At 42.5% G+C, this 14,443-nt stretch overlaps 1 protein-coding gene across 1 annotated transcript in view; it reads right to left on the bottom strand.

The window, feature by feature from the left end:
• Nucleotides 1-14,443, bottom strand: part of LOC122555285 (mucin-3A-like) — a 462,531-nt gene that overhangs the window by 210,662 nt on the left and 237,426 nt on the right. Inside the window, exons 10-12 of the mRNA XM_043701128.1 lie at nucleotides 13,307-13,372; nucleotides 4,024-4,104; nucleotides 1,796-1,852 (exon numbers count right to left, since the gene is read on the bottom strand). Of these exons, the coding sequence (XP_043557063.1) occupies nucleotides 1,796-1,852; nucleotides 4,024-4,104; nucleotides 13,307-13,372 (204 nt within the window). The remainder of the gene's footprint in view (nucleotides 1-1,795; nucleotides 1,853-4,023; nucleotides 4,105-13,306; nucleotides 13,373-14,443) is intronic.

Genomic DNA, 14,443 nt, shown 5'->3' with positions numbered 1-14,443 from the left:
GTCCCCAGAAAGAACCCCAGTTGTCCAAAAACTGGAACCCCTCCCTCCTGCACCATCCCTGAAGCCACGCATTTAATTGTTCTCTCTCCCTATTCCTCGAATCTCTATCACGTGGCACGGGTAACAAACCAGAGGCAACAACTCTGTTTGTTCTAACTCCTAGCTTCCAACCTAGCTCCCTGAAAGCCTGTCTAACATCCTCGGCACTCCTCCTACCTTTGTCGTTGGTGCCAATATGGATGACGACTTCGGGCTGCTCCCCCTCCCCCTCAAGGGCCCGGGAAACACGATCAGAGACATCACGTACCCTTGCACCTGGGAGGCAACATACCAAACGTGAGTCTCTCTCGTTCCCACAAAACCGCCTATCTGTGCCACGAACTATCGAGTCCCCAATTACTACTGCTCTGCTCTTCTTCACCCTTCCCTTCTGAGCCTTGTACACACTTAACAAATTCCTCTCCATCTAAACCTTTAACACTATGGCAGTCCCAGTCTACGTCTGGAAAGTTAAAATCCCATACCATAACCACCCTATTATTCTTACAGATATTTGAGATCTCCTTACAAATTACCTTCTCAATTTCCCTCTGACTATTAGGGGGTCTATAATACAATCCCAATAAGGTGATCATCCCTTTCTTATTTCTCAGTTCCACCCAAATAAATTCCCTGTATGTGTTTCCGGGAATATCCTCCCTCAGCACAGCTGTAATGCTATTCCTTATCAAAAATGCCAACCCCCCTCCTCTCTTGCCTCCCTTTCTATCCTTCTAGATTACCGCGCACAATTTTGTAAACGTTCAGCAATTAACTCACCAAGTAGCTGATCAAGTTAATTGGCTTAAATCACATGCTTTCTTGGAAAGGCTGTTTTGAGCACACTGTTCCAAATCACATACTTTCACTTTCTTAACAAAAACTAGTCACCTTCACAGAAGGGGTACTAAAATCTCTGCTTCCTTCACTTTCGATTCAAAATTTGCAAATAATAATATACTACAAACTACCATTGTAAAATCCAGTTGCTTTACAGTTACTTTAGCATTCATTAATCAACAGTGACATGAGCTAACCATGTTAAAAAAATTGTACAGCTGAGAAACATTGATAATTTCAATCATCTGATAAGTGTGCTACTGGCTGATATCATTTAAGAATTAAATGGAGATTATCCCAAGACTTAATATCAAAAGATCAACATTCTAATGAGGTGTGTCAATTTTCGGGATAATTTTCTTAGTTTTGTCAATTTTAAGTAATTCAAGCTAACACTTGAATTTAGAATGAAACATTACCTTTTCTTGTACTGGTTAGGGTTGAACAAGGGAATGGAACTTTTTCTTCTACATGTAATGACAACATTAAGCACTTCCTGAAAATTTATTTATAGCCTAGGTAAGATGAAATACTGATTTTCTTCCTTGGCAACATGGCTAAAGCCCAGGCTTTTAGTTGCACTTTTACTCCACAATGATATTTTCATTTCCATTTCTGAAACACATGCTTTAAGAAAGGCTGTCATATTGATGGCAATTTCAGTACTTTGCTATCTCAACAGAGATACTTATTGGAAATTTGGACTTATTCTCCCCCTCAATGCTTTGGTATATTTATATAATAAACATAACACTGAATGGGATTCATGGCTAAATTCCCAAGACATGTTCCTGGCAGGCAAGACTCTATATTACAGTACAGACTCATAAATGTACTCCTTATATTATGACCTACTTACTTGTTCCAGAGTCATAAAAGACAGTGTTCCAATTTCTTTTCCCTCCATTGCACTTACCTTTACTTTTTAATTTATTTCTTCCTTCCTTGCCATGCAACTGATCAGGAGCGCGTTCTGTAGTAAACAACATGAGTGTAATAAGCAAACTTCAAATCTGCAACCGTGCAAGAAAGCTTTTAAATCAAAAGTGATTTCTGGGGGACCTATGTGTCTAATTATTTATGGGGAGATGGACATTGTGGAAGGGATCATAGCAGTTCGGTAAACTATACAGGCACATAATTGGGCAGTCGAGATGATAGAACTGGAAAAATTTAAAAGGAATTCTCCATTTTCACCAACAGCCAGCCAGACTTAGAAGCTCCCTGTCAATCAGGTTGGAAAGCTGCCTCAGCTAAAAGACCTCAGCGAGGCAACAAAGAGGGAGAGGGAGAGATTGTGAACATAAAGTTCAGAGAGATGTTTGGCTTGGGGGAGATAGTGGGTGCAAAACTGGACATGTAATCATGGAAGCAAGATTGGGAGAGTCAGCGGGTATGGGGGGAAGATAACTACATTGGAAGGGAGATCCACTGATCAGGAGAGGAGTGGCTATGATTTTACGGAGGGGAAAGCTTTCTCTTTCCCTCCGTAAAATCATAGCCACTCCTCTCCTGATCAGTGGATCTCCCTTCCAATGTAGTTATCTTCCCCCCATACCCGCTGACTCTCCCAATCTTGCTTCCATGATTACATGTCCAGTTTTGCACCCACTATCTCCCCCAAGCCAAACATCTCTCTGAACTTTATGTTCACAATCTCTTTCTCTCACAGCTTTCTCTTTCCCCTAACTCTCAGGTCCAGGAAACGTCAGTTGCTAAATCCAGCCCCTCTTCAGCTTCATGGGGTAGAATTTAAGCCCTTTCTGAAGCAGATTTAAAAGCTGGGCCATTCAATCAGGTGGATGGGGCCTCAGCCACCTTCCTACCCCTGCTCTGATCAAATCTAGGGGAGAAGGTTCATGCATGGCCTTCCTGCCCCCAACAGCAGTTGAAACCTTTAAGTGAGCAAATGTTACATGCTTAAGGATTTCATCCACTCTCTGCCGATATTCAACCAGTGAGACAATTTGCCATGCAGAATGCCCGAGGGACAGGCCGGTGAGAATGGTTTGGGAAGGTCCCTCACTTGACACAATTAGCACCTGCGAAGAGTGAGGCCATTGAGACCTGCCCTCTGCCATTGCTGCCAACTCTCCTCAGTTCTTCTCCTACAATCCACACCCTGCAAATGCCATCCCACCTTTACTTCTCTCAGCCATGTGCATTGTCCACTGCAGTCATCATCCTCATCAATGGTGCCTTTGATTTGATTGGCTAGCCTCTCTCAGGTGCAGGATTTCCACTGCTTGACTTCTTGATCCCAGCAAAGACCTGCTGCCAGCCACATTATGCAATGAACTTCCCACAAGGATGGCTACAAATGGCCCTTGTTTGGTCTCCAGCTGGTGAGCGAGACCCCCAGCATTCAAATTAAATATTACTTTTTTTGTTTTCTGAGCCATGGGACACCTAGCATGCAGTCAGTAAACTAAAAACTTTAAAAATAAAGGCACATAAAATATTTAAAACCTGTGTCCACCACTTGAGAGCAAGTTAGGTGCTCACCCCAATCCAGCTCTTAAAGCAGTCAATATGTTGTCTGTGCTCCTGGTTTTCTTAGTTTCAAAACCGCACACATTAACCCATCTGTTCCCGTCCCACTCAGCTCCCATTAATTCTAAACTTGTCAAAAAAAAAAGGGTTCCGGATAAGAGACATTCACTGCCTTCTTATAAACTACCCTGTTGTAAGATCTACCCAAATAATGACAACAAATAATGTGATCAAAAACAATCCAAATGAATGGAGTTTATTTGGAAGCACTAGCTTTTGAAGCGCTGCTCCTACAACCACCTGATGAAGGAGCAGTGCTCTGGAAGCTAGTGCTTCCAAATAAACCTGTTGGACTATAGCTTAGTGTTGTGTGATTTTTAAACTTTGTACATCCCAGTCCAATACTGGCATCTCTAAATCACAAATGATTGGCAATATTCTCCAAATGAGATGCCTGACATTTCAGATCTGCTATCCTTACTTGGTCAGACCTATGTGGGACTCCTGACCCACAGAAACGATTCAGCAAATTACTCAATTAGGGATCCCAATAAATGCTGGCCTTTCCAGTGACACTCATCCCATAGGAGAATAAAGAATAAACAAAATCTCTAGTTTAAAAGTTCAGTGAAACACTGTCCATCACCATACCTGGTTTATGAGGAATGTTAGGTTTTGGTGATGAGCTGCTAGTAGAATGGTCACGTGCACTGTCAGAAGCTGACTGGCCACCTGAAACAGTTATTGGAGAATGTGATCAGAAATCAGTTCATAAATTATTCTAAAAGATCAGTGAATGCTGGCTATTCATGTCCACACAAACTTGCATTTATATCAAAAATGTCCCATGCGCTTCATTTGTGGGAATTGGAGACGAGGGGGTTACTAAATTTTAGTAGCTTCATTATAAGCAAATAGTCAATATTTAATGATGCTTCAGATGTTTTGAATGAGTGCACATATACTTTAATGCAAATTTTAGAGCTTAGAAATTAATCACTTTGTTATAAACAAAATACCAAATAAGTCAAATGTAAAGGAAAAGTTCAACTTACAAAAGATGTACTTTGATACTTTTAAATTGTTTGCACACTTTGAGCAAACCAAACTAAGACTAAGCTTTGATACTGTGACTACAAGTTATTTGGGTTGGAGGAGCTTTGTAAACAGCAGAAGCACCAGCAGAGATGACTGGGTTGAATGATCTATTTCTGTGCTGCTAGTTCTATCTCCTGCTAAATTACTTGGAGATCCTTGCCCTTACTACTCTCTGAGTAAAGAATCTACCTCTGACATCTGTCCTACATCTATCACCCCTCAGTTGAAAGCTATGTTCCCTCGTGCTAACTATCCTCATTTGAGGAAAAAGGCTCTCACTGTCCACCCTATCTAATCCTCTGACCATCTTGTACGTCTCAATTAAGTCACCCCTTAACCTTCTTTTCTCTAATGCCTCAAGTCCCTCAGCATTTCCTTATAAGCCTTCCCTCCATACCAGGGAACATCCTGGTAAATCTCTTCTGAACTCTTTCCAATGCTTTCAGGTCCTTCCTATAATGTGGTGACTAGAACTGTATGCAATGCTCCAAATGTAGCTGCACAAGAGTTTTGAAAAGCTGCTACATGACCTCATGGCTCTGAAACTCAATTACTCTACCAATATAAGCTAACACACCGTACACCTTCTTAACAACACTAGCAACCTGGGTGGCAATGTTCAGAGATCTATGCACATGAACACAGAGATCTCTCTGTCCATCTGCACTGCCAGGAATTTTACCATGAGCCCAGTCCTCTGTATTCCTGTTACTCCTTCCAAAGTGAATCACTTCACACTTTTCCGCATTTGAAACCTCTCTGCCCATCTCTGCAGCTTCTCGATGTCCCTTTGTAACCTGCAACATCTTCCTGCAATGTCCACAACTCCACCGACTTTAGTGTCATCCATAAATTTACTTACCTATCCTTCTACGCCTTTATCCAGGTCATTTATAAAAATGACAAACAGCAATGACCCCAATGACTCCAAAACAGATCCTTATGGTACGCTATTAATAACTTAACTCCAGGATGAACATTTCCCATCAACCACCACCCCCTGTCTTCTTTCAGCTAGCTAATTTCTGATCCAAACCGTTAAATCACCCTCAATCCCATGCCTCTGAATTTTGTGCAATAGCCTACCGTGGGGAACTTTATCAAATGCTTTACTGAAATGCATATACATCACATCAGCCGCTTTACCCTCATTCACCTGCTTGGTCACCTTCTCAAAAGAACTCAGTGAGGTTTGTGAGGCATGACCTACCCTTCACAAAACTGGGTTGACTATCCCTCATCAACTTATTCCTTTCTAGATGATTATAAATCCTCTTTTTTATAATCCATTCCAAAACTTTACCCACAACTGAAGTAAGGCTCTCTGGTCTACTTTGAAACACTCACAAGAGTGCCTTTCTTGAGTCTTTACATCGCTCGTCGATGTTTTGGACTCTCTAGAATCACCACAGGCCAAGGGCCACAGTGATACTGGTGTTATATGAAGCTCGGGTATTGGTGATCCTCCATCAGTCTGGAGTCAGACTGATCATGGTGTAGTGGATTGGCGCACCCTTTTTTTATTTTTATTTATTTTTGGTGGTGATTGGCCAATCCTTGTCTCCGGCCGGAGCCGGCTAGGGCAGTTTGCTCACTTATAACAATTCGAGTGTCAGTGATAACGTGAGTCTGGATGTCTTTGTGGCAAATGTTTTGAATCTTTCAATGCCGAGGAATTTCCTGAGGCCGTTACTCAGGCCCAGCCACTTGCCTCGTGCACCCATCGTGAAGCTGAAGTGCTTGGGTTCCGAGCCTCCCGTCAATTCCGTTATCTCAGTGTCAAGGTGTTTCTATTTTTCACTTTTCTCACGCCATGCCATTTCCAGTGTTTTACTGTCATTCTTGTACCACACGGTGACACCTACTACCATGATCTTTTGAACTTTCTTGAATAGAAGATCAGGTTTCTACAGTGAGCCATCTTTTGCAAATAATCTGAGCTCCACGTACGATGTCCAGCCATACTTACTGACATGGTTTTGCAGTTGGTCTGTGATGTTATGGTATTTTATCCGAGCATTTTTGACAAATGGGCAGCATGATGAGATGTGCAAGATGGTCTCAACTGTCGTCTCACACCTTCGGCAAATTTTGTTTCTATTTGAACTTCCCCGAGATAGGATGGTTCTTGTCGGGTATAGATTACACCACAGGAGCAAGCTGTTTATAAACAGAGAGGATTTCTGTTGAATTGCAACTTTTAGACATGAATTAGAGATCTTACCATCTCTAAACTACTAGATGTCTGCCCCTTGGCATTCCAGCTTTCGCCACTTTTCAAATTCCAATTCTCTCCATCCTGCATATGTGTTGGGCGGTTTCTGTCCCGGTGTCTGCCTCCTGGAGTGCTGGCATGATGGCTTGGATGTGGATCATCGGGTCCATTTCCTCTTTGCCGCCATTTTGGCTGCTAGGTAGGAAATCTTCAATTTCTTTAAGGACTTTGAGCTTGCTCACTCCCACAACGGTGTCTGTGTTGCATTCTCCTTTATACTGAAAGGAGACTCGAATTATCACATCACTGGACATCTCAATCACGGATGGAATTTTCACCTCCAGATTTGGAACACTTCGACCGCCATTCCTGTTGCTGGCATACAGGGCTATATCAGCGGTATGATGTGGAAGGTGGAGGAATTCTTTTGTAGCATTATGGATGATCTGGTCCAGTTTTATGAGAGTACACTGAGATGCTTCAGATAGGATCAGATGGAAATACAGTTTGTGGGTAACATGTGTTTTAAGGATTTCTAGCCATTGCCTTGGTTGGAGAGATGCTGCCTATATTCCTTTGACCCAGGTCTTAAGCTTCTCCTCCCATTCCCCTTCTGCCACACCTGCCCACGGATCGATATGGGCTCCCAGGTACTTCTCTGTGTCACCTGGGGGTATATAGGCTATGGATTCATTTCGCAGCTTCCAGTTTGCGAAGTGATTGTATAAGAAGGTGTTCCTTTTAAACGTAAAGTAGAATCCCTTCGTCTTTGCAATGTTAATACGGAGAGCTGTATGGTCACAGTATGACTGGAGCAGCTTCAGATCCCTAACCATTCCAGTGTGGGAGTCCCTCAGAAGGACAATGTCATCCGCGAAGGCCAAAGTCAAGCAGTTGGCTCTTCTGCCGCCCAGGGGCATGGCAACCCTGAGTTGGCCTTCTCCAGAGAGCATACAGAGGATCCAGAGCGATGTTCAATAAAATTAGTGAAAGCGGGTCGCCCTGCTTTACGCCCCTCTCAATATTTATTGGGGTGGTACAGTTACCGTTCCCTTCCACCACGATTGTATTGCCATTGGAGAGTTCTTTGATCAGACCTACAAAGGCTTTGGGGAGTTGTGCACTTTGTAAAGCTTTCAGTAGTAGCTTGTGCCCAACCGAGTCAACACTTTTTGCCAGATCGACAAAGACAACTGTAAAGTCCTTGTGGTTATGCTTTGCTCCCTTAATGATGTTTCGAGGATGACAATGTTTTCATTGCATCTGGGAGTGGCTGCTAAGAACCCCTTTTACTTAGTGTTAATTTTGACTGTTTCACAGGCGTTTTGCCATTATTTCCGTTAACAGTCGTAACAGTGTCGGACCAATAGTTATTGGTTGCCAATTGTCGATGTTTTTCAGGTGGTCTTTATCCTAGCACTTAGGAATCGTTCAACTCTTTTCCAGTGATTCGGGTATCGTGCTTGATCTGAGCCACAGGGAGAAGAGGCGGGGTAGACAGGTTTCCTCCTCCTAGTGGATTGATCGTATGTCCTTCCGTTTCAGGATGTCTGGTCCAGTTGCACTGGGCTCGTCTATACCCTTGATGGCTGACTCCACCTCTTCTACCCCTATGGGTTTCATCAAGGATCCGTCGTCTACTTTCCTGGTGCATGGGGCATACTTACTGATGTTTGATTTCTGGTTTGGTATCGACAGTTTCACACGGAAACATGCCTCCAATTCCTCTTTTGAGAGAGGACAAGGGATGAAGTTGGTGTCCCCATGATCTCGTGAGTTAGTTAGTGCCAGTTGGTTTTGTAGAGCTGCTGTGTCACTCTAAACAGCGCTCTACATGCTGCCCATCTTTTCTTAGCCCCAGTATTATTACCGGTCTTTTTGTATTTTTTGGCCTGGTGTTTTTGAGGCTTCTTTTGTTTTTTCTGTCTCTCCCTACTATTCATTAGTAAGTCGGTAATACTTTCCATCAGTCCTACCCCTAGGGCAGGAGTGTCTGGGTCGTTCCTCGCACTCAAAAGCTTGTGTTAGCTGGTCGTCCACGTCCCTATGCTTAGGTATTGAGGCCAGTGTTCTTTGGCAGTCTCTTTGGCCCAGATTTTGATCATCAGAAATTTCCTGGACATTCTCCACCTCTGAATCGTGTAAGTCATTAGTTAAGGTTGACTCGTTTGGGAGTTTGGACCTCCATCAGGGTGTTTGCAAGGATTCTGCGCTTGTCTCAGATTTGCTTGAGTATTTTCATTTTATGGATGCTGGCAATCGATTTACTTATGAATTTGGATCCTGCAAATCTCACTTCTGGTTCCCTCAGGAGTGCCACCTCCTCCTGTGACCATATGCGATCACTTTTCCCTGGTTTGCCCTTGACCTTGGGTGCAGTATTGAGGCGTTTTTCATTCCGTAGAATAGGGTGTCGATGCCTCTCGTGTTGACCAGCTGAGTTGTAAACTGTTGGTCACATGCGCTGCATGCAAAGTTCCCTGTTGGGGGGGTGTTCTTGCCTTTGCATTTTGGGTAATGGCAGGAGATTGCGTGATACTCTCCTACTTTGCCGCAGCATGAACATGTTGTTCGGATGTTCTTGACGTTGTGCACCTTAGTCATATCGGTCTTAAACAGGATCACCGTGGGGAAGAGGGTGTTGCAATCCTTGTAAAACAGCCCGTCGACAGGGTAGTGGATAATTACCTCCGGGACAGACACTGGCTCGAAAGCAACTCCTTCCAAGAAGGCAGTTGTCCCAGTTGTCATATCACCTGTCTCAGTTACGGTCTCTTTCGCCATATAGTCTGTGCCCTGTATCAAATTTTGATAACTCTTGTTGTAGAAGGTCTGGGAAGCTATGCTTATCCCGTCTGGAGGATGGGCCGTCCTCGCGGTCCCTTTTCCAATGTTATTTAAGTCATCCATTACTGAGCGAGTCGGCTCCCTGGGAGGGGTGGCTGGGCTCAGCTCCACGTAAGGCAGGAGGCATCGTCTCAAGGTCGCTGTCTCAGTTTAAATCGAGATGGATCTTGTTGCCAGTTTTGATAAGTAGGCACATGTACAACTTGATGATTTAACACAGCTCGCAGTTGTGGATGAGGCTGCGGGGAGGTTGTTCATCTGGGATGCTTCCCAGACAGACTGCTCCATTGAAAATGGAAACCTCATGGTTTTTTGAAAGCAGGACTGCGTGGACCACAGCTGTCTCGTACTTTTTCTCTTCATTTTGTCACTCAGTAGCCAGGGCTACTGAGCTTACCAGGCGGACCAACAAGGAGATACAACACCAACAATGCGCCAAAATACGTCAAAACATCATAGTTACCAGGGTTATCTCTACTCCCCTTCTTGTACAAGGAGACAACATTTGCTATCCTCCAGTCTTCTGGAACTATTCTGTTGATAATAATGACATAAAGATCAAAGCCAAAGACTCTGCAATCTCCTCCCTGGCTTCTCACAGAATTCTAGGATAAATCCCAACCAGTCCAGGGGTCTTAAGTATTTTCACACTTTCCAGAATTGCTAACATCTCTTCCTTATGAACGTTAATCCCGTCTAGTCTAATAGTCTATATGTCAGCGCTCTCCTCAACAATATTGTCATTTTCCTGTGTAAATACAATGAAAAATATTCATTTAGCACCTCTCCTATCTCTTTGGACTCCACACACAACTTCCCACTATGTCCTTGACAGACCTAATCCTACTCTCATCATTCTTTTATTCCTGACATAACTATAGAAAGCTTTATGGTTTTCCTTGATCCTATCCACCAAAGATTTCTCATGTCCCCTCCTGGCTCTTCTTAGCTCTCTCTTTAGGTTCTTCCTGGCTAACTTGTAACTCTTAAGCTCCCTAACTGAGCCATCACATCTCATCTTTACATAAGCCTCCTTCTTCCTCTTGACAAGAGATTCAACTTCTTTAGCAAACCAAGATTCCTTCACTCGACTACTTCCTCCCTGCCTAACAGGTAAATACTTATCATGGACACATAGTAGCTGTTCCTTGAATACGCTCCACATTTCAATCGTGCCCATCCCATGCAGTTTCCTTCCCCATCCTATGCATCCTAAATCTTGCCTAATTACATCACAATTGCCTTTTGCCCAGCAAAAGTCTTGCCCTGCGGTATATACCTATCCCTTTCCATCGCTAAAATAAACTTAACTGAATTATGATCACTATCACCGAAGTGCTCAGTTGGTTCCAAACCTAACACCTGTCCTGGTTCACTGCCCTTTACCAAATCCAACGTGACCTCGCCTCTTGATGGCCTATCTACATACTGTGTCAGGAAACCCTCCTGCACACATTGGACAAAATCTAACCCATCTAAGGTACTTGAATGATAGCGTTGCCAGTCATTGGATGTAGGTTTGCTCGCTGAACTGGAAGGTTGGTTTTCAGCTGTTTCGTCACCATACTAGGTAACATTTCCAGTGAGTCTCTGGATGAAACACTGGTGGTGTAGCCACTTTCTCTTTATGTTTGGGTTTCCTTGGATTGGTGATGTCATTTCCTGTGGTGATGTCATTTCCTGAGGTGATATTATTTCCTGTACTTTTTCTAAAGGGGTGGTAAATGGGATCCATGTCAATATGTTTGTTGATAGAGTTTCGGTTGGAATGTCATGCTTCTAGGAATTCTTGTGCGAGTCTCTGTTTGGCTTGTCCTAGGATGGTGATGAAATGTTTGAAAATGAACCTTGCAGCTCAGCGAGCAAACCTACATCCAGAACCTCAAATCTGATCTACAAATCATCTCAAAACTCATTTCCAGTCAATATTAGGAAAGTTAAAGACCCCATAACAAACTAGCCTGTTACTTTCACTCCTATCCAGATTCATCTTTGCAATCTTTTCCTCTACATCTCTGGAACTTTTCGAATGCCTATAGAAAACTCCTAACAGGGTGACTTCTCCTTTCCTGTTTCTAAACATAGAGTTAATGCATCAAGTCTCACATTTCTTTTCAGAAGGTCTGTGATAGAGTGGAAAGAGAAGTGATTCCTTGTATCATCATCCCATTTGTCAAGTTTAAAAAAAAGGAATAATAATGAGGCAAATAAGGAAACAAAAAAAAAGAAAAGTATCAATGGCAACAGCAGAAGCATTACCAATAACTGCTGGGGGCAGTGCCTATATCCTGACAATATTTAACTGAAGAAGGGCTCATGCCCGAAATGTCGATTCTCCTGCTCCTTGGATGCTGCCTGACCTGCTGCACTTTTCCAGCAACACATTTTCAGCTCTGATCTCCAGCATCTGCAGTCCTCACTTTCTCCTAATATTTAACTCACTGTCAAGAGTGGAAAACTAAAGCCACAAAGGATGGTCATCTCAATGGACAATCAACTAGGTTTGCCAAGAAAATCCTATTATTAATAGCATCTCTCAAGGTTACTGTTATACAGGTCAGTTAGGCTATGAGTTTGAACATGAAGTCTTCCATGGATAGTCAAGGTGGATAGATATTTCAACTGGATCACACACCCTACAATCTTATCTCCTGCACTCCAATGCAGCATTAGTCATGCAATGGGGTTAGATATTGTTGCCAAATCTCAAGCTTAAATCTTCATCCTACTGTTCTCAATGAAGACATTGGGATTCTTGACATGCCCAAACTGATTTACATGAATCTATGCAGAGGGCTCTGGTTCATTCATGATTCTAAAGGGATTTGCATTTGCAGTCTCCACCTTAATTTCTTAATTCCACACTCACAGCAGGGAAGCCTGTGTCATTATGGGTCTACAATATTGTCTAGCTATGATGCAAACAAAAATGGACCCCCACTACAAGCACATGATCATAGCTCCACAGATATTAGGTAACAAAAAATGCAACTAAGACTGAATAGACAATAGTGTTACCCCATCAATAAAGAGATTTACAGATGATGTGTGCAAACTTTTGTCATACTGTATGTTAAGCAGAAATTTATACCAATTAGCAAATAAACCTGAAACATAAACTTAATGATATGCAATCATTGAAAATTCAGATCACATGGTTTCTGTGATAATATAGTTGTTACTTTAAATGCTTCAATTCAAAGTTAAATTCCACTTTATCCTTGGTAAAATGTTCACATACTTATGGGCGGCACGGTGGCACAGTGGTTAGCACTGCTGCCTCACAGCGCCTGAGACCCGGGTTCAATTCCCGCCTCAGGCGACTGACTGTGTGGAGTTTGCACGTTCTCCCCGTGTCTGCGTGGGTTTCCTCCGGGTGCTCCGGTTTCCTCCCACAGTCCAAAGATGTGCAGGGTCAGGTGAATTGGCCATGCTAAAATTGCCCGTAGTGTTAGGCAAGGGGTAAATGTAGGAGTATGGGTGGGTTTCGCTTCGGCGGGTCGGTGTGGACTTGTTGGGCCGAAGGGCCTGTTTCCACACTGTAATGTAATCTAATGTAATCTAATCTAAACTTCAATGCTGCAAACCCACTATTCCTAAACATACATTTCATTTTTAAACAACTCAGCAAACAAAAGAATTAATAACAATTTAGACACATTTTGATGTAGAAACATTCAGCTTATGATCACATTACACAGATTCTCCAAATAACTCATTATGCCAAATATTTGTGGATTATAAAGAGGCTAATAATTTTAATTTGTAACCTACCTAAAACCACTTGCGTACTAACAGTCGGCTTTTTGGGGAATCTTATCCAATTTGTTCCATTTTGTGCTAGAAATATAAAAGGAATTATCCATGAAATATATCACAAAAGCAAATATATTGTTTTAATTACTAATGTACACATTGTCATTATATGATCAATTGCTGGTTCACTTCTATATCCCTGATTTTGGAATCTATATAAACTTGTAACAAAGTAAGTTGTGTTTGAAAGACAATATTGTCTGTGATTTCTCTGGTTTTCAGGAAACAATTATTCCAGAAGCCATAACATTATCAGAGGGTCATATTTTTATCAGGTTTTCTTCAGCTATTTTCTTTCCGCACAGGAAGGTTTTGAACGAGAAATCCAACTCTCTCATATCGTACCTCATAAGGGAGCAACCGGGTCTTCAAATCTGGAGAGGTTGGGTGAAAGGGTACAAAACTTACAGCCACCCTATTAATATTTGATTCAAGCAGTTTGTTTAATACACAAGCAGCTCACCTATCTGAAACAATGTATTTTTAACAGCACTCAATTTCATCACTATTCATCTGGGAACCCAGTGTGTCAGAAGGTTTATCTGTCTTGGATGTCCTCCTAGGTAAGGTCAAACTTGCCTTACCCAATATTTAAACAAGCAGATATGAATTAATCTTGAATACTTGTGTTATTAATAGATATAGAGTCGTCGGGTCATAGAGATCTTCAGCATGGAAACAAATACTTGCTGACCAGATATTCTAAATTAATCTAGTCACGTTTGCCAGCATTTGGCCCATATTCCTCAAAGCCCTTCCTATTTATGTATCCATCCAGATGCCTTTTAAATGTTGCAATTGTACCAGCCTCCAACACTTCCTCTGGCAGATCATTCCTTACATACACCACCCTCTGCGTGAAAACATTGCCCCTTAGGTCTCTTTTAAATCTTTCTCTGCTCACCTTAAACCTATGGCTTCTAGTTCTGGACTCCGCCAACTGAAGCAAAAGACTTTTGTCTATTTATCCTATCCATGCCCCTCGTGATTTTATAAACCTCTATAAGGTCACCCCTCAACCTCCAATGCTCCAGGGAAAACAGCCCCAGCCTATTCAGTCTCTCCCTTTGGCTGAAACCCTCCAACCCTGCCACA

Source organism: Chiloscyllium plagiosum, chromosome 12 (assembly GCF_004010195.1).
Source record: "Chiloscyllium plagiosum isolate BGI_BamShark_2017 chromosome 12, ASM401019v2, whole genome shotgun sequence".
Lineage (NCBI taxonomy): Eukaryota > Metazoa > Chordata > Chondrichthyes > Orectolobiformes > Hemiscylliidae > Chiloscyllium > Chiloscyllium plagiosum.
This window is presented reverse-complemented; position numbering and strand designations above follow the sequence as displayed.